Below are 21,191 nucleotides of genomic sequence, written 5' to 3'. Positions count from 1 at the left end.
CTCCAGAGCTTCTGTACAGCAGAAGAAACCAGCATTGCATGAATCAGCAATCAAGAGAATGGGAAAAAATGTTTGCAATCTACCCATCTGACAAAGGGCTAATATCCAGAATCAACAAAGACCTAAAACAGATACACAAGAAAAAAAAAAAACCCCATTCAAAGTGGGAGAAGGATATGAACAGACACTTTTCAAAAGAGGACATATTTGAGGCCAACAAACACATGAAAAAATGCTCATCATCACTGGTCATTAGAGAAATGCAAATCAAAACCACACTGAGATATCATCTCATGCCAGTTAGAATGTTGATCTTTAAAAAATCGGAGACAACAGATGCTGGAAACGATGTGGAGAAATAGGAATACTCTTACACAGTTGGTGGGAGTGTAAAATAATTCAGCCATTGTGGAAGACAGTGTGGAAATTTCTCAAGGATCTAGGAATAGAAATTCCATTTGACCAAGCAATCCCACTATTGGGTATATACCCAAAGAACTATAAATTGTTCTACTATAAAGACACATGCACACATATGTTGATAGCAGCCTGTGTACAATAGCAAAGACCTGGAACCAACCCAAATGCCCATCAATGATAGACTGGACAAAGAAAATATGGTACATATACACCATGGAATACTACACATTCATAAAAAATGATGAGTTCGTGTCCTTTGTAGAGACTTGGATGAATCTGGAAACCAACATCTCAACAAACTGACACAAGAACAGAAAGGCAAACACCGTATGTTCTCACTCATAGGTGGGTGTTGAACAACAAGAACACATGGACTCAGGGAGAGGAACATCACACACTGGGGGCAGTTGGGAGGGGTAGGGGAGAGACAGTGGAGGGGGGAAGGTGGGAAGGGCTAACATGGGAAGAAATGCCAGATATAATATGCACCTAAAATAAAATAAAGAATAAAAAAAAAATAGAAAAAGTCACGAGGGGCCGGGCACGGTGGCTAGTGGCTGAAATCCCAACACTTTGTGAGACCAAGGCAGGCAGATCACCTGAATTCAGGAGGTTGATACCAGCCTGGCCAACATGGGGAAACCCTGTCCCTACTAAAAATACAAAAATTAGCTTGGCATGCTGGCATGCACCTGTAATCCCAGCTACTCAGAAGGCTGGGGCAGAAGAATCACTTGAACCCAGGAGGCGGAGGTTGTAATGAGCCAAGACTGCACCACTGAACTCCAGCCTAGGTGACAGAGCAAGACTCCATTTCAAAAAAAGAAAAAAAAGTAACGAGAAAAGATTGAGGACTGAGCCCTAGGAAACAACAATGTGCAAAAGGAGAAAGTTGAGAAGCAAGTAAACAGACCATGACAAAAGGACTAGAAAGGCAGGAGGCCTGAGGGAGTGAGGTCCTTCAGCGGGCTAATTGAAGATGCTATTAGGGAGGAGATGCCCTCCATTTGGTTTAATATTGCTGCCAGATTACATAAAATGAGGTGTTAGAAAAAATCCCTAGATTTATTACAGAGAAACGTTAAGTGATAACCTTGAGAACAATAACCTTGAGGAGCGTTGAATTTGAAGACTTACTGGCATGAGATCAAGACTGAATGGAAAGAAAATCTGAGTTCATGAGTGTAGATAGTTCTTTGAAAGAGATCATAATTGGGAGTCAGTCATGGAAATGTGATAGGCAAGAAACAGTAGTTTTCAAATTTTATATAGCAATGATATATTTTAAAGGTTATAAAAATTATACACTTATAGTGTTAAAAAATCCTAGACTGAGGTATTAAATTCTTAAAATTATAGAACTAAAAGACCCCTTGAACATTTCTAAATTACAAAAGCTGGTTATCATATTCATGCTTACACATAAAGACCAAGGAATACTAAAAGTTTCAAAGAGAGTATTTCTTGCTTGATAAAAATCATCCAATTCTAGGATAGTTGATACTCATCAAATATACAAAGTAATAATCACAGAAAAATACTGAATGCTATTAACAGGAATAAAATAGAAGAAAAGCAGAAAAAAATCATATTTTATAAATGAAATGTTAAAAATTATATGAAGTTACTGTTGAAAAATGTGGTGAGGTGACTACTTAAATATATCCTTATTTCAAAGGAAGAAGAATGCCACACATGCAGAGCACTTTTACCAATCAGATTCACTGCATTAGCAGCACCTTCCTTTTAGCACAAGGATCAGCAAATTAGCACTTGTGGGCCAAATCCAGCCCACTGCCTGTTTTTCTAAGTAAAGTATTTTGGAGCACAGCCATGCTTATTCACTTTATAGTCCGTAGAGTCCATTAGCTGGCTGTGATGTTGCACACCTGTGGTCCCAGCTAGTAGAGAGGCTGAGATGGGAAGATCACTAGAGCCCAGAAAGTCAAGACTGCAGTCAGCCATGATCATGCAATTGCACTCCAGCCTGGGAGACAGAGTGAGACCCTGTCTCAAAAAAATAAATGTATATAGCCCACAAAGCCAAAAATACTTACTAACTGAGTCTTTGCAGAAAAAGCTGGCCAGCTCCTGGTTTAGTGGATCAAAGATCGTTTGATGTATTTTCATAAAAGTTTTACCCAATGTACTGAAATGTTTATATTAAATATAGATTTCTAACTAGTTTTCCCATCCCGTCCCTAAATTCTAAGTATAATCCTGGTACTCACTCCCAAGTTTATGTTAAATGCTAGCCTATACAAAAAATACTCTTTCTCTTACTTTCTTCTTTTTGTTATTTACATGTTGCTTTGTTTCAAGAAAGAATACAAAAATGCCCTACTAAAGGGATTCTGTTTGTTCACATGCTGCAAGAGGGGAAAAACACAAAGCACATTTTACAGAAAATAATTTGTTACAAGTCAGAACTAAGACATGAAGCCAAGCAGGGCACTCCAGGACTGAATCTGCTGGCTTCTTTAATAGGCTTCTTGCTCTCTTTCTTTCCTGGCAGCTGTGAGTCCCACAGGTAATAGAGTGTCAGTCCCTAAGAGAAACACAACTCCGACATTCATCTTTATCTATTAAGTTCATCTGTCCCAATTCTGTGGATGCTGACTTTCAGTCATTGATGATGATACACATGGACATTTATCATCAACTTTGGATCTTTGACAATTATCATCAACTTTGGATCTTTGACAATTCTTATTATTAAGAGTCAAACTAGTAGGATGCAAGTTATAAATGCTGATTATCCAAATACCTACTCAAAATACCCTGTATGAATATTCCATTAAATATGCATAGAAAAAAATTAGTCATTCCTGCTACTGTTTACTCTTCTGTATTCACCAGAAAATTTCCTATTCCTTCCGCATGTCCAGGTTAAATGCTAGGGTACAATCTGGAAACCAGTGCATCATCTGAGCTTTCTCTCTATCCCCCAAACTTTTCTTATTCGATTATCACTAAATCATATTAACTATACCTCTCTTCTGTCTCTGCTTTATAGTCCCACTGCCATTTGGGACATAAACATTTAGAAAATGGCTTTTATTTAAATAAAAATGGCCAACTATTAATGTTATTTCTTACATAAAAAAAACTTAAGCAAAACAAATGAAAAAGACATAATACCACAAAAAAGGCCAACATTTTTAAATGAGAAACTAAGATTCCTAAGTTTCTTTTTTTTCACCATGCATGGGTGAAAACCTCTCACTACACTGACACTAGTTCAAGGATGTGTGACAAGGAAACTATAGCTGACTACTACTGCAAAAGCTTCCTTTGTCTCCTGGTTTCTTTACATGGTTACCTTCCATCAATCCTTTATGAGGGGTCAGCAAACTACAGGCCACAGGCCAAATCCAGTCTGCCTTATGGCTTTGTAAATAAAGTTTTCTTGGATCTCAGTCATGCCTATTTGCTTACATGTTATCCGTGGTGGTTTTCACACTACAACAGCAGGGTTAACTAGACACAACAGAGACCACATAGTCTAAAATATTTCCCACCTCATCCTTTACAAGAAAAGTTTGCTAACCACTTTTACACCATAACCAGAATGCCTTAATACTCAAATTTAATCTTGTGACTCCCTTACTCAAATTTCTCCAATGAGCCTCTGTAGCAAACACTGCTGGCTCCCTACCAATAGCCTTTCCTTATTCTTTCTTGCCTAAGAAACACAAGTCTATTGGGATGTTTATTATCCCAATTCCCCTCCTCAGCTTCAGAAAGAGAAATGAGTATTCTAAGCTAATCACGTATCTGCTTTCCCAGTGCCTGGTTTTGGGATGTGCATGTGGTTTGACCCATCCAATGAAATGTTACAGGAAGCCCCTTGCATGCTTCTAAGTTTTCTACCCATTTAAAAGACACTGTGAAGAAAAGCAGCCCTTGCGATGTTGTGTTGTGAGAACAAGATGTTTGGAGCTGTTGCGGATTAGCCAACTATGAAAGGAGACATAATAAAACACTGCCAACAACACAGCTGAAAGAGGGACAAGTGGGATCCTGGGATATCACTGAACAACCCAAACAACTCTGATTCCTACTGTTTTAGCCACTGCTCATCTAGTATGTGCAGTCCAAAGCATTCTACTGGTAAAATGCCCATGGCCCACCAGATAAGAGCTATTCATTTCATTCATTCATTCATTCATTCATTCATTTATTTATGGAGATAAAGTCTTACCCTTTTGCCTAGGCTGGTGTGCAGTGGCACAACAGCTCACTGCAACCTCTAGCTCCCAGGTTCAAGTGATTCTTGTGCCTCAGTCTCCCAATTAGCTGGGATTACACATGCTGGCTACCACACTCGGCTAATTTTTGTATTTTTAGTAGAGATGGGGTTCCACCATGATGACCAAGGCTGAACACCTACTCGTTTCTATAGTATTAAAAAGTCTATTATAAACTTGCCTTAGCTGAGTATTCACCTCACTCCCAACCTCTCATATCTCACACTTTTGGTACTAGCAAAAGTGAACTGCTCACAAACCCTGCAAAGCTCACTCAAGCATCTTGTCTTCTGCACTTGCTGCTCTTCCTCCCAGAGGGAATCGTGTTAGAAGTTCCTTCCGGCAGACACACAATCTTGTTACATCTTCCTTCTGTCAATCATCATTCTTCTGCTTCTTTACCTTGAAACATTCTACTCAGTCTGCATGCTTACCTTCAATCCTACCTACCTTTATTCAAAAAGCTTTCATTCCTCATCAGTTATGTCTGGCACATAATCAATATAATAAATAATCATAATTATAAGTTTCCAGTGGGCATCCAGCACACAGCAAGCCCTGATTAAAGTAGCAAAATAATAAAAAATGATAATCATAATAATGAGCTCCTCTCTGTTTGTATTTTTATTTGTGTTCTGTAGCATTAGAAAAAAATGTATCTAAAAAACATTTCATAGTTATTTGTTAAGCGGACAAGTTAAAACATAAATAAAAATGGTTTTTTTGTCAATTCTGTTGAAAAAGCACAGAAATGAAAATAGAGACAATTGTGTTATGAGCACCTTAAAGATCAAAATTACATCAATTTCATCTTTGTCTCCTTGTTATCAAAAGCTCTCTGATAAATAGATGGCTAAATTAAAGGTGTCCTTATACAATCTGGATTGTACAATGTATTAGGTGTCCACATCCAGGTAGCATACTAGCATTTTTGTTATTGTGAAACATTTTCTACTTTTATTATCATCTGCTGAGCCTAGAGTTGGGCAATTTGTATATTTATTATGACAATCTTTTGATGAATGGTAGCCGAGCATCTTGTTCTAACAAAATTACTGTTATCATGACAATTAACCCACAGATAGAAGAACACATCTTGTTCCAACAAAGTAAATATATCTCTTTTCATTTCAAATTAGGAGGAGTGAAGTCAGCAATAGTGAGACCTTGCTGGTACAAGCATAGGTTTCCTGACCAGTGCCTCACAGATTGGTACCAGTCCATGGCCTATTAAGAACCTCACTACACAGGAGGAAGTGAGCAGGAGGCAAACCAAGAAAGTGTCATTTGTATTTACAGCCACACCCCTGGCTCATCTTACTGCCTGAGCTCTGCCTCCTGTTAGATCAGGGACAGCATTAGATCCTCACTGAAGCATGAACCTTGTTGTGAACTGCCCATATGAGGAATCTAGATCATGTGCTGCTTACAAGAATCTAATGTCATATGATCTGTCACTGTCGCCCTTTGTCCCAAGATCAGACCATCTATTTGTAGGAAAAGAAGCTCAGAGCTCCCACTGATTCTACATTACGGTAAGTTGCTAATTATTTCATTATATATTACAATGTATTAATAGTATAAAGTAGCAAAATAAATGTAATGTGATTGAATAATCCTGAAACCACCTCAACCTTTCCCTAGTCCATGGAATAACTGTCTTCCACAAAACCGGTCCCTGGTGCCAAAAAGCCTGGTGACAACTGGCCTAAAGTAACTCACTATCAGAAGTCTTACCTGGATTGCTGTTTTCAGAAAACTTTTTTGACTTCTGTTTTTCTTTGTAGTCCGAAAGTAATTGGCAAATTCTGTGTATAAAAATGTAATAAATAAAAAGACTTTTAATACTGAGATAAAAAAATACTTACCAAATGTGAAATGCTTAGAGTAATTCAAACAATATCAGAATATCAGAACTTAACAATATTATTCCATCCACCTATGTGTACATTCTACAAACTTATCATAAACAAGAAAAAGAGTAAAGTGAAATAGTCAGAAATCAAGGGCACTATGACCCAGTAAGTTAACTCGCATTAGTCTGACATAATGTGTACCAACTCTGCATAAGTCCTAGCTGCATAATGAACAGCTATTTGTTCTTGGACAAGTTGCTCCTCTTGGGCTCAATGTCATCTTCTACAAAATAAGAACTTTGCTGTCTTATTTCACTAGATTGTTATAAAGATTTAACAAGATAACATTTTTTAAAAGCTCACAGAAATATTAAAGCAATGGAATAATCTGTTCCTAAATTTTATCACTGAAATCATGTTGGAATTTCAAATAAAACCCAATCTGTATTTTGTGCATATGTTCCAATATGAAAAGGTTGCTGTTTTCAGGAAATGTTATTAAGTCCTAATTTTGCTTATTAGTTGTCCTACTCTTTGTGGCTCATAGTTCAGAGCATCTCAACTATTTCACAGTTTGTAACTAAATTTATTGATAAATAACTCCTTAAAGTAGATGACATGATTGTCCACTATTATGGAGTCTATCAATCACACTAAGGACAGAAAAACCAATGGACGTTAAGACCTGGCTGGGACCAATGATCCTTCCCTATAGACTCAAACTCTCAAACAGCAGATGTTTGTCAGGATGATGCTTTATATCCATGTTCATCTCCAGCTGACATGAGAGACCAAAACCCTACTTTCATTTATTTTTAGGTTCCATGAAGAAGTTGCAAGATACATACTAACAACATATTTTGCACACAACACCACACACATTATTCAGTTCCAGTGTTATCTCATAGACCACCTTACATGACTATTTTTGCAGTACAAATAACAACTTCAATATTTTGGTGACACCCATTTTGCTTTGAATCACTCTGTTGCATTATAGCTAGTCAGCAAACAGTCAAATGACCTTCCACTGACTGTGCAAAATATGGAATGCTTCAAAAATCTGTGTGGCCTCCTTATGCAGGAAGCCATGCTATTTTTCTCTTTATTGTTTCAATTTGAGAATGGGTACTGCTGAAGCAAACAGAAAGTTCTACTTTTACACGTGATTAGAAAGAACTTACAGAGTACCTACATAAATTGGTTATGAGTAACATATAAGCAGGGAATAATACACTGCGGAAGGCCGCAGGAGGCCTCTGAGGAGGAAGGCCTCTTCATGCCTCATGTTCCAGTGCAGGGTGACCTTGGCTCTGTTACCATAAACATTGTGCTCAAGGCTATAAAAACTCTTCGTAGAACTATGATGTAGCCAGACTTGTGGGCTCCTTGTAAGGTCTGTGTTCCATCAGCTGTACTTAGATAACAAGCTAAAGATAACCACATGTTCTTCTTTTGTGAAACCCCCAAACTGCCACTGTTATCAATCCTTAGAATGACACACCACTTCCCGTTCACTGATTCAGTTCTGGCTCACTGGTTCACTCCACCATCATCCTCTCCCCACCATTACTCCACCCCTACCCTGTAGATCAAAGTGATTGTAACCAATAAATAGAGTGGATGGTCAGAGCTCAGGGCCTTCACTGTCACCTCCAAAGTAATAAGTGATGGCCCTCTGGTCCCATCATCTCTCTTCATCTTTCTTTTTCTCATTCCTTTGTTGCCACCAAACTCAGGGTACCCACAGGTGATGTAGGGGTGGCTCCCTACATTCTGGTGCCCAATGTGGGGCTCATGGAGCCCTACATTCTGGCACCCAACGTGTGGGGCTTATGGATCCCTATGTTCTGGCACCCAGTGTGCAGGGCTCATGGATTCCCTCCATTCAGTGATGAGACATGGACAAGGTATGGCTCTGTTAAGTCCAACTAACCTACTTGAGATTCTGAGAATTCTCTTCAATAGCTTCCTGTGAGGTAGAATTTGAAAATATTTTTAAATATTGAGGTAGAGTTGCAAGTAGCTTGGGCAATTTTCATTATTATTTAAAACAGCTCAGTCAAGGGGCCAATCACAACTGGGAGTCCGCCGCTTCTGGGAAGGTAAATATGGGATTTTCTACTGCCTCAGGTATTATAGAGGATATAAAGGTGCATGAGGGTACAGAACTGGTAGCAAAGAAGAAAGAAACACTCATCTCTTCCTGCCACATTATTTCAACCTATCTGACCATTTAGAACAAGCCCAATGAATATCTGCTACAGAAAAGACCAACAAAGGCCTGAAAGGATCTCTTACCATGAAGGTCTCAGCTAAGTCTAGGCTGAATATGGGGGAGATGGTCAATTAGCTCATTTTGTGTGTGGATAAAGTCACATTGCCAGAGAATGGTGCTGGTGCTTTGGGAATAATGGCTGAGCATATAAGCATAGGTATGTGAATTTAAAAAACGCTGTAACTTCAACATCTTTGTATGAATCACCATGAAGACCTGAGGGATCTGAATCAGTAAGGGCATCTTGGTGTCAAAGATCAACCATTACCAGGCAGCAGGACCAGTTTCAGGGGCAAAAACGCAACAGAATCAACAGAAACAACAGAGTGATTGGAGTGCCCTTTGTTTCTAGTCCTTCTGATTTGATAAAAGGGATTGTCTTCCTTGGATTTAGTAAATCCCTTTGGTTCTTGAAAAATTCAAAGAGTATGGAAGAGATAGTCTTCAGAAGACAGTAAATGACTTTCTGCTAAACTGGACATTTCAAGACCCAAATAACTAATCAAAAAAAGAAAAAAAGAAAGATGTGACACTATTTTTTATCTCATTCATAGGTGTTATACTTGGATGAAATGAACAATGTTGGAATCTGTAAACATAAAGGTCTTACAAGTCCTGAGATAAAGAATCCTGCACACACTGGTACTTCTAACCGGTCTACCTTTTGCTTGATTTCTAGCTGATGCAGGGGACTAACTCATTGCCACTTTAAAACTACCCAAACCAAACTACTACATCTCACTTGATATATAAGATACAGTTGTTGTAATTATTTTAAGCCTTAATTTAGTGTTAACTAGACTTTTCATGTAAACACTTACATATTATGTTGACTAGACACAGCATAATCCCTGGCAGTTTTTCCAGATTTATCTTGACGAAATGCATCAATATCTTGATCAAGTAGAAGGCCAACCATACTTGCTGATCCACAACATACGGCAAGTATAAGCACAGTCCTAAAATGACAGAGATGTAATTTTTCCCTAACTGTAATAAAGTTGTAAGCTAATCTGGCATACTTTACCCATTTAGTATCTTGCCTGTCAATGCAGAATTAAACATTTGCATGCACTAAAAGACATAAGCATCTTGGGGGCTCAAGTGTTAATCTCTGTAAAATACCACCAAAGTTAAAAGGAAGGGACAAAAAGAAAACCTCTTATCTCAGTGGGTGTTAAATAGTAGAAGCTGCTAATTTAAAGGCCTTTGATGGGCAAGAAACTATGCTAGGGCCACTTATCTGAAGTGAACAAAGATTTAAGTAAAGATTTCCTTCCCGCTTCCCGAGACTGATATACAGTAACAGAAAATCAGCTGTGGGGTCACATAAGAGCTATCTGCATGCTGAAAGCAGTAATATTAATAAGAATGGTGAAAACAGTAGTCATAATAGTTTCAGTTAATGATGCCAATAAGCGTGTGCTGGGCACTGAATTAAATGCCGCACACACACATCTTTCTTACTTATGCACAGGCAATTTTGAAGGAGATATTCTCCTCCTTTTCATATATGACAACACATTTGGTGGTAAATAACATTGCCAAGGTCACACACCTATCAAGTAAGAAAGCTAGGAATTAAACCCAGTCTTGTGTGAATCCGAAGCCTAGCTCTTTTCTCTTATCACCCACCTACACCTTGCCTTCATTAAAGGAACAGTGTACCCACTTAAAACTATCTCTACTTCCTCTCTCCATACCAATTAAAAATAAGGCCAGACACAGTGGCTCACACCTGTAATCCCAGCACTCTGGGAGGCCGAGGCAGGCGGATCACAAGGTAAAGAAATTGAGACCATCCTGACCAACACGGTGAAACCCAGTCTCTACTAAGAAATACAACAATTAGCTGGGCATGGTGAAGCGTGCTTATAATCTCAGCTACTCAGGAGGCCGATTCAGGAAAATTGCTTGAACCTGGGAGGTGGAGTTTGCAGTGAGCAGAGATTGTACCACTGCACTCCAGCCTGGTGCCTGGTGACAGAGCGAGACTCTGTCTCAAAAATAAACAAACAAACAAACAAACAAATAAATAAATAATCAAAACATCAAAATACACTGGAATTAAAACAAAAGCTGATGAACTTACAGTATGTGGGAATAGCAATTAATTGTCTTGGAGGCATAAGCTAACATTAATATTCTTCAAAGAAAGCAACTCATCACAGAGTTATTCAAAAGACAAAATGATTATCAACTCCTATTTATGTTTAATAAAGTGTATTAGTGGAAAAGCATATAAGACATAGAGATTAAAAACTACTAGAAAGAGTTAAGTTCAATACTAAGTCATAAGTAAACTAAAAGTTAAAGTTCACACTTCATGAGACAAATATGAAATCCATTTAGCTAACATAAATCATATAACCAAAAATGTCACATAATAACATCAGTCAGTGTAGTAAGAGGAATCCCACTAAAACTGTTCTTTATGTTGCCCAGTCTAATTGTTTTTCTACTTAACTGATTTGTTGATCCTGATCACTATGTTGCAATAAGTTAATCTTATAAATGTTTATGACTTGAGTGACTGCTATCATTCTACAACACAGAGATTAAAAAAAATAACTATACCTTCCAAATTTATCAATTGCATTTACATTAGCTTTTTTCTTGATTAAAAATTTCATCATTTTCTCTTTTTGTCCATATACAGCAAGTGAAAGTGGCGTGAGGCCACACTGTAAAACAATAAAAGCAAAAATGATATTTGATTCAAAAAATTATGGACTTCTCAACTGAACTGGAAACTATATAAGATCCTATAAACTTACACTCATAGAAAGTAAACAAATTATAGTCACTTCCTTCTTACTCTTCGGTGCTTTCTCACACACTGCTCTTTCCCTTGGAGACACCTCTCTTCTGCCTCAACACATTAACTCTGATCATCTCAAAAACTCAGTTTAAACACTTACTGGTTCCAGGAATCTTTGCTTCTATGCCAGCGTTTGGCGTGGTATTATTGGATGATAATATTTTTTCCATCTAAACAAAGAGCTGTATCTTTTAGCTCTATATTCTCAAACTCTAAGACAAATTGTTGGGTATAAAGCAAGAATTTGTAAAATATTTCTTTAGTTTCATGTTTTACCAAAAGATCAAGCTCCAATGTGCAATAAATATTGCTACTAAGTCTCATACTGCCCATTTCAACAAGTTTTCCAACATGTATTCATTTAAAATCAATTTGTATTTAAGTTTTCCAGATTGGTAACTAAATAATCAGTTCACAGAACTAGTGAAACCAAATTTACAGAATCCCTATATGTAGTCTCAATAACTCCATGGTTTTCAGTGTTTAAAACTGCCATCCTGATTAAGCAAATGCTCTACAAACGTTTTATTTTTTATTATTTATTGTACTTTAGGTTCTGGGGTGCATGTGCAAATCATGCAGGATTGTTGCATAGTTACAAACATGGCAAGGTGGTTTGCTGCCTTCATCCCCCTACCTCCTCTATCTTGTATTTCTCCCCTCATTATCCCTCCCTACCCTCCCCATGCCCCTGCTGTCCCTCTCCTAGACCCCCTCAACCGACCACAGTCTCTGATGCTCCCCTCCCTGTGTCCATGTGTTCTCATTGTTCAACACCCACCTTTGAGTGATAATATGTGGTGTTTGGTTTCCTGTTCTTGTGTCTGTTTGCTAAAATGATGGTTTCCAGAGTCATCCATGTCCCTACGAAGGACATGAACTCATCATTTTTTATGGCTGCATAGTATTCCACGGTGTATATGTGCCACATTTTGTTTATCCAGTCTATAATTGATGGACATTTGGGTTGGTTCCAGGTCTTTGCTATTGTAAACAGTGCCACAATGATCATATGTGTGCATTTGTCTTTATAATAGAGCAATTTATAATTCTTTGGGTATATACCCAGTAATGAGATTGCTGGGTCAAATGGAATTTCTATTTCTAGGTCCTTGAGAAATTGCCACACTGTTTTCCACAATGGTTGAACTAATTTGCAATCCCACCAACAGTGCAAAAATGTTCCTATTTCTCTACATCCTATCCAGCATCTGTTGTCTCCAGGTTTTTTAAAGATCACCATTCTAACTGGTGTGAGATGGTATCTCAATGTGGTTTTGATTTGCATTTCTCTAATGACCAGTGCTGATGAGCATTTTTTAATACATTTGGTGGGCTCATATATGTCTTCTTTTGTAAAGTGTCTGTTCATATCCTTTGACCACTTTTGATTGGGTTTGTTTGTTTTCTTATAAATCTGTTTTATTTCTTCGCACATTCTGGATATTAGTCTTTTGTCAGATGGGCAGATTGCAAAATGTTTTTCCCATTCTGTTGGTTGCCAGTTCACTCTAATGATTGTTTCCTTTGCTGTACAGAAGCTCTGGAGTTTAATTAGATTCCATTTGTCTATTTTGGCTTTTGTTGCCATTGCTTTTGGTGTTTCAGCCATGAAGTCCTTGCCTACGCCTATGTCCTGAATGGTTTTGCCTAGGTTTTCTTCTAGGGTGTTTATGGTGTTAAGACTTATGTTTAGATTGTTAATCCATCTGGAATTAATTTTAGTGTAAGGTGTCAGGAAGGGGTCCAGTTTCTGCTTTCTGCACACTGCTAGCCAGTTTCCCCAATACCATTTAGAGAGATACTGGATAGTCTGTAATAAAGCTTCAATTGATCAAAGAAGTTTAGAACTTGCTACAATTCTAACTGAGAAAACTCTGATCTTACTAACAACTTACTGAGCTAAGCACTTGAATGGTAACAAAGAGACACAAAATCCTGAGAGGACCATCCTCTACTTATTGAAGACTACTCACTGCAAATTTCTAAAGACCTTCTGAATGGCAGTGAATAACTGATGTTAGGAGAAGGTATTATTCCGTAAGCTGATTGATACTGCCAATAATATTCATTTTAACATCCCAACCACAGAGATAAAAGTCAGATTAGGCCAGCAACGGTGGCACACACCTGTAATCCTAGCATTTTGAAAGCCTGAAGCAGGTGAATCACTTGAGCCCAGGAGTTCAAGACTGGCCTGGGCAACATGGCAAAAAACTCATCTCTACTTCAGAAAAAAAAAAAAATACTAAAACTGATGTTGAAGGACCACCTGAGCTTGGGTAGGTCAAGGCTGCAGGGAGCTGTGATCACACTACTGCACTCCAGCCTGGCAGAGACCTTGTCTCCCACCCCCCAAAAAAGTCAAACTAGTATTATGGGAAATGAAAGATATAAAGGAATTAGCACATATCCAGCTCCAACTGCAACTATTCTAGAGATCTTAAGTTTCTGAGATGTAAGAATTTATATATTACACTTATTTATTCAGTGATTCCTCAGCAGGAGTGTATCCAGATTTTGAGGAATTTGTCATCATTGTTTAGAGAAAGGTCTCATTATGTTGCCCAGGCTAGACTCAAAGTCCTGAGCTCAAGCAATTTTCCCCCTCAGCCTCCCCAGCAGCTGAGACTACAGCCATTCACCACCATGCCTGGCTTCAAGGAAACCTTTTGAAACATACATGTCCAGGATTTATTAGACTTACTTTATGAAAATCTTCAGGGGAGAGCCTAGACTTGTAGATTATTTAAAATTTTTCCTCAGGTTACTGAGATGCACAATTCTAGCTGAAAACTAGTGCAATAGATAATTACTTCGGTGTCCTCTCTTAGCCACATGACCAATTCCCTTTATCATTTGAGGATTTGGCCAAAAAGAGAAAAGAGTAGGAGAGAGATTCATTTGCTGAAAACACCACATAATTTTCCCAGGTAAGAGAAGAACAGGGTCTAGTAAACTCAAAATCCAACTTGATCTTGTTATTTATAAGCTCCTTATCTCCCACCTTCCCATCAAGACATTCTAGATTAGAAAGCAGAATTGAGACTCTAGTTGGCTATTTCTACCAGAAGAGGATCATGAGTCAGTTAAGTACCTGTTACTCCCTCTGCTCAAGGGTTTCCCACTACATTACCACCTATTCACTGCCAATCTGGTTCCTCAGAGGCCTCCTAACATTGATCTCCAGGCAATTTATAACTAACTCCCTCTCCCAAACTGAAAACTCATTCTCTAAAACTGAAGAGAACTCTGTCTCACCATACAAAAGAAACGAATGAATACCACCACACACACACACACACACACACACACACACACACACACACACACACACACACAACCGTTTCATGGTCTTTCCCCTCCATTACCTAATTTCCAAACTAGCCTTGATATTTCTGATTGCTCTTTTCTCCCCTTTCCATTTCTCCCTCATGAGCAATCAGAGTTACCCTAAGCCTTGCCACTCAAGATACATCACTTCATATCGATTACTTTTCTTAGAAATTTGCCAAAGCAGCAGGATTTCTATTCACTGAAACATGTTTTTGTTTTCTTGGAGTTTTAATGTAAAACTTATTTCCAGGGCAAATTTTACTATTTTACAGTCATTAGGAAAAATAAACAAATAAACAAACAAACAAAAAACCTGGGAAAGAAAAATTGGAAAAAGCAATAAGTATTACCTTTTACAATGTCAGTGTTTTCAAAAAAAGAAATTTACCACAAGTACATTTTTAAAAAAGCTGTACCCTCTAATTCTTCTTTAAATTTAACAATATTTAAAATAAAATCTTAGACAATTAAGTCATTTCAAAATATTTTCATTCAGGTACGCTTGAGCTTCCAAATACAGAAAACTAACCCTTACACAGGAGGTCGGTGTTAAAACAATCACATTTCAGTATTTTGAAAATAAAATGGATAGATCTATACCTTGTTTTTTGCTTCAATATCAGCACCGTATAAAAGCAGTGCTTTGGCCAGTAATTTGTCTTCATTGTAGACCGCATAGTGTAGCGCGGTATTGCCATACACATCCGGAAGGTCTGGGTCAGTGCCATGTTCTAGCAACGTTAACACACATTCATCTTCTTGGCACTGTACGGCCTGTCAGTATTAGACCAAAAACAAATCTTAAATCCTAGGAACTCAAAAGAAATATTCCACAGGTTTCACCAACTAGCTATATTTAAATGAGAAAACTCATCTTTATTCTACATATTGAAATCAAATCCATCTCGTGCCGATACAGTTGGCTACTGCATACCTTTATTAGAGCTGTCCTCTTTTTGCTGTCAAAGGCATGAAGTTCACATCTTCTGTACAGCAAGAGTTTTACTATTTCTGAATTCCCATTGGCAGAGGCCAAATGGAGGGCAGTTCTATGGGAGTGAGAAGACTTTTTAGGAAATTGTAGTGCACTATCTACAGCCACCTCAGCAATTCATGTCATTGCAAACACTGAACAGTCTGCTATTACTCTGCCTTCAAAACAAACATTGCATTTTCCTTTGAAGAAAGTATACTATTTATTACCCCTCCTTACTCACTGTATGAGTGAAAGAGCAGCCTATTTGAACAGAAAGAGCATAGCCCTTGGATTCCATTCAACTTGGGCTGGAATCCTCTTTCCGCTCTGTCACTTCCTAGATGTTGCTTAGCCTTTTTGTATCTCAATTTCCTCAACAATAAAATGGGAATGAAAATAGTAACTTTCTCAGAGAAAACCACTGTAATACTTAATGAGACTCTACACAAAAGACAGAGAATAGTTCCTAACACAACAGCTCAATTGCTAGATATTATAATTTTTACTACTACTACTGGAGACATGTGAATTGAGTGAGATAATACAATTATACCTACACTTTGAGGTATTTTTTAAGGATTACAGGTAACATTCTATTTTAGTGATTCTAAGATGATTCCACGTTTGAACATTTCTTACACTGGAATGTCACTTGTAATTCATGATTTACTATAACTAATTAGCAGCATTTAAATAATTCTCTTATTTGGACGTAAAATAATGAGGCATCTTACAATGCCTGGTGCCTTACATTAGCTAGGCCACGTTATAATATAAGAGGTCTGGCACAGTTCTAGTCCAATGACTGGCATTTAGATGAAATAAGAAGGCTGAGGTGAAAACAAAAACAAATTTCTAAAATAAACTAATTCTTACTTTGGTTTTCAAAAAACTTTAAGCCAAAGAAAACTTGAGATTTAAATGACTAAGTATGTCTCATTTTTTTCAATACTCAGAATTACAGAATGTACATAAATCAGGTATTTCTAATCATTAATATTAGGATTTAAGACTATTAGCAATTTTCTTTTTTAAAAAAGGATTTGGAAAACTATTTGTGGAGTTTCTTCAACGTTTACATCCAGTGATACCTGTGCAGGATGCGCAGTTTTGTTACATAGGTAAATGTGTGCCAAGGGGGGTTGTACAGATTGTTTCATCACCCAGATATGAAGCCTACTACCTGTTCCTTCTATTTCCTGCTGCTTTCCCTCCTCCCAACCCCCACCGTCTGATAGGCCCAGTGTGTGCTGCTCCCCTGTAGGTGTCTGTGTGTTCTCATCATTTAGCTCTCACCGTAAGTGAGAACATGTGGTATCTGGTGTTTTCTGTTCCTGTGTTAGTTTGCTAAGGATAATGGCCTCCAACATCATCCATGTCCCTGTAAAGGACATGCTCTCATTATTTTTTTGTGGCTGCTGTTTATGTATCCCATTTTAGTTCTTAAAAGTACTAAAACAGTCTTTATCCAAGATTGTTATAAATTTTAAAGGACAATTAAAGGTTATCTTTTTACTATTTCTACCTTCAGAAATGCTTTTGTTTGAAAGGAGAGAGGAAAAGCTTCAATTGAGATTAAGTTCTAATACCCCAATTTAAAATATCTCAGTTTGCCCAGCCCCAACATGTAAACATGAAGTTTTCAAAGATGAAGGACACTGAGAGGGAGTAGAACATGCCTGCGACGTAATAGGTGCGAGACAGTAGAATATGCCTGCCACAAAATAGGTGTCTGGCTTATGTTTGATGAATAAATAGATTGAAAGGATACAGCTGGTGAGTTCAATATTTTAAAAAAACTCCTGTAGAGGAATACATTTGTAATAGTAATAATCAGTTATATTTGCTATTTTAATTTTCATATATAACTAAAGTAAAACCATTAATCCACAGTTTTTACACATTATATATAAGGAGAAGATAAATATATAATAAAATGAATGTACAATAAAATCTACTGGAACAGGTAAACAGATTCCCTCTACTTCTGGATAGGGTAAAAGTTTACAGAAGATACCCATCCACAGAAATAAAAATAAATAATAGAATGTGAGAAACTATTTGTATCTATGCAAGTAGCATATTTCTTCTCTTCCCAAGGATTATTTCATGACTACTGAAACTTAACTAAAACTTTTGAGATGTTCATTGCAGAAATCACAGATAAGAGAAAGGGAAAAACTTCACTCACAAATCCCCAGAAATAAATTTGATCATATTTTCTACATCTTTTCAGCTAACACAAAAGCAGATTGTTGGTGTATATGTAAAACAGATTTTTTCCTCACTTTATATACCAAATTACATCTTTGCATGTCAACATATCTCTATCTATTGATGCCCTCAATGGTTACATATTATTCCATGCCATGGATGCACTGAAATTTGTTCATAAAATCTTCATATGAGTTCTTCTCAATACATTGCTATTATAAGCAATACAAAAAAAAGATGTATACATTTATTAAAGCTATTTCAGAATAATGAAATTGATGAGTAAAAGGCATATACATTTTAAAAATAGAGTTCTTACCACCAAAGTATCTATTTGAAAAGTCACAGCAACTTAAACTTTAAGCAACTGTGTAAATACCACGGTTCTTCATCCTCACACACTTTGTGGATAGAAAAGCATATTCCATTCCCCTTTTTTTTTTTTTTTTGAGAGGGAGTCTCGCTGTGTCCCCAGACCAGAGTGCAGTGGCACAATCTTGGCTCACTGCAACCTATGCCTCCCAGGTTGAAGCAGTTCTCCTGCCTCAGTCTCCCAAGTATCTGAGATTACAAGTACTCGCCACCAGGCCCAGGTCCAGCAAAGTTTTGTATTTTTAGTAGAGACAGGCTTTCACCATGCTGGCCTGGCTGGTCTCAAATTCTGAAATCATGATCCACCTTCCTTGACCTCCCAAAGTGCTGAGATTACAGGCATGAATCACTGAACCTGGCTTGTCATTCCTCTTCTAACTTAAATTAGAATTAGAAAACAGTATTTTCTAATTCTGTTAGAAATTAGAAAATATTTTTAATTTCTAAACAGTATTTTCTAATTTCTGTGAAATAGAAAACAGTATTTCATTCCTCCTCTAGCTTAAATTCCTTCTCTTACCAGAACACTATGTTTTCCTAAGTGCGTAGATCACTGGTAGACATACAAAGAAATTACTTTGCCCAATTTTAAATTGAGTTTATTTAGTTGTCTTTTGGTTGACTTGAAAGAATTCTCTGTAAAATGAAAATACATGTTTTGTAAAGATGTTGGACTTCTGTTAATGTTTTTCTTATATACGGATGTTTTTTATTTTGCCAAGCCAACTTTCAGAATATTTGCTTTGGGAGGTTCTTAGGAAGGTCATTGTGAACATAAAAATACATCTGCATATATAGGCCAGGCACAGTGGCTCACAACTGTAATCTCAGCACTTTGGGAGGCCAAGGCAGGTGGATCACAAGTTCAAGAGTTCAAGACCAGCCTGGCCAAGATGATGAAACCCATCTCTACTAAAAATACAAAAACAAATAGCCAGGCATGGTGATGGGCACCTGTAATCCCAGCTACTCGAGAGGCTGAGGCAGAGAATTGCTTAAACCTGGGAGAAAGAGGTTGCAGTGAGCCGAGATCACACCACTATACTCCAGCCTGGGCGACAAAGACTTCACCTAAATATTTATATATGCATATATAAATAGGCATTTGTGTTTTTTTTTTTCTGGTACTTTTCACCTTTTGTGTATTTAAAGTTTTTTACTGTATACTGCAGGAATTTATTTTTGTCACATAAAAATCTAGCTAGGTTTCTCCAAACAGCCTGCATTTCACTTAGGAATAATTAAGTTTTTTACTAATATAAAACATCACCTTTATCAAGGACTAAATTCTTACATACATTTGACTATTTCTGGATTTCCTATTCTGTTCTGCTCATTTATGTCTTTTCAGCTGTTAGTAAACAATTTGTGGAAATAGCACAAGCAAATTTTGACATCTGGAAAGCAAATCTTTTTCTATTCTGCTACAAAAAAATTAATTTATCACAGTAACAGACAGCATGCCTAATTTAAAAATGCTAAAACTTTGCTATTTTCATTTGGTTTAGGTCAAAGTGATAAATACAGAAAGAGCTCATATCTTTTTTTTTTTTAGATTTTTTAATTGCATTTTACGTTTTGGGATACATGTGAAGAACATGCAAGACTGTTGCATAGGTACACACATGGCAGTGTGGTTTGCTGCCTTCCTTCCCCTCACCTGTATCTGTCATTTCTCCCCATGCTATCTCTCCCCACCTTCCCAACCCCCGTCCCGCCCCCATTTCCCCCCAACGGACCCCAGTGTGTAGTGCTCCCCTCCCCGTGTCCATGTGTTCTCATTGTTCAACACCCGCAGAAAGAGCTCATATCTTGAGAGAAATTAGTCTTCCTATTCAAAGACACAAACCATCTTCCCATTTATTTTCCTTCTAAGGTTTCTCAGTAAATAACATATTTACATAGGATACATTGATATGAAACACACATTGAATTTTATTTGAAGAATATTTAGCCAGAAGTTGATATACTATGGAACTTAGTTCTCAATATATACCTTTCTATAATGTATATGACATTGTTTTAAAATGTGTACATTGAAAATAATCCACTGCAACGATTTAGTTTTGCGAGGTACATCACTTTAAGACAGTCTATTAGTGTTCTACGAGGGAAATTATAATTTGATTGGAAATCAGTTAAAGTTTTGTTTTCACGTTGCTGCTCATAAAGAGGCCTGTGCCCTGACCCCTCTGAGGTTCCCACAGCCAGGACGGTGCGGGGCCTGCAGAGACGATAAAGCCGGGCACCCCGCCAGCGCCCCCACACCAGTAGGGCACATCCCCACCATCCCGCCTCCTCTCAGCGAGGCCCAGTTACCTTTGTTCCGTGTCCGTCTCGTTCACGTCAGTGCTCCTGAGCATGACGATGAGATCGGCTCTGGGGACTTTACCCCACCAGGCGGCTCTGTGGAGCTGGTCCAGGTCTTCTCGCCGGACCTGGTACCTTGGCTCCTCGAAGGCACTGTCGTCATAGTCTGCCCAAGTGCCCACGTTGCTCTTACCGCTCCCCCTGCAGCAGGAGAAGCAGTGGCAGCACCATTTGCCCATCCTGCTCCTGAGACCAAAGGGCTTCTTCATAGCGGAGGCAGCCGGCTTTGAACAAACCTCAGCCACCATCTGCTTTTAACAGCCAGGGGAGGCCAGTAGTAGCGGGCAGATCGCCTCTA

General features: G+C 37.9%; 1 protein-coding gene, 1 long non-coding RNA gene and 1 other non-coding gene across 4 annotated transcripts in view; all 3 read right to left on the bottom strand.

The window, feature by feature from the left end:
* The window catches only part of LOC141583197 (uncharacterized), a 776,849-nt gene that overhangs the window by 418,284 nt on the left and 337,374 nt on the right, over nucleotides 1-21,191 (bottom strand). The window lies entirely within an intron of this gene.
* Nucleotides 5,053-21,141, bottom strand: LOC141583191 (uncharacterized). The gene is made up of 7 exons (XM_074392522.1): nucleotides 20,843-21,141; nucleotides 15,896-16,010; nucleotides 15,562-15,735; nucleotides 11,382-11,488; nucleotides 9,626-9,763; nucleotides 6,408-6,478; nucleotides 5,053-5,072 (listed from the first exon to the last, which is right to left on the bottom strand). The coding sequence occupies exons 1-7, from the start codon at nucleotides 21,139-21,141 to the stop codon at nucleotides 5,053-5,055; spliced, it is 924 nt and encodes a 307-aa protein (XP_074248623.1).
* On the bottom strand, nucleotides 7,566-7,671 carry LOC141583240 (U6 spliceosomal RNA). The gene has a single exon (XR_012515931.1). It is a non-coding gene; the product is annotated as a U6 spliceosomal RNA (small nuclear RNA).

This window comes from Saimiri boliviensis (assembly GCF_048565385.1).
Source record: "Saimiri boliviensis isolate mSaiBol1 chromosome 19 unlocalized genomic scaffold, mSaiBol1.pri SUPER_19_unloc_1, whole genome shotgun sequence".
Classification (NCBI taxonomy): domain Eukaryota; kingdom Metazoa; phylum Chordata; class Mammalia; order Primates; family Cebidae; genus Saimiri; species Saimiri boliviensis.
Note: the sequence above shows the minus strand (reverse complement) of the source record. Positions and strands in the feature narration are given on the sequence as shown.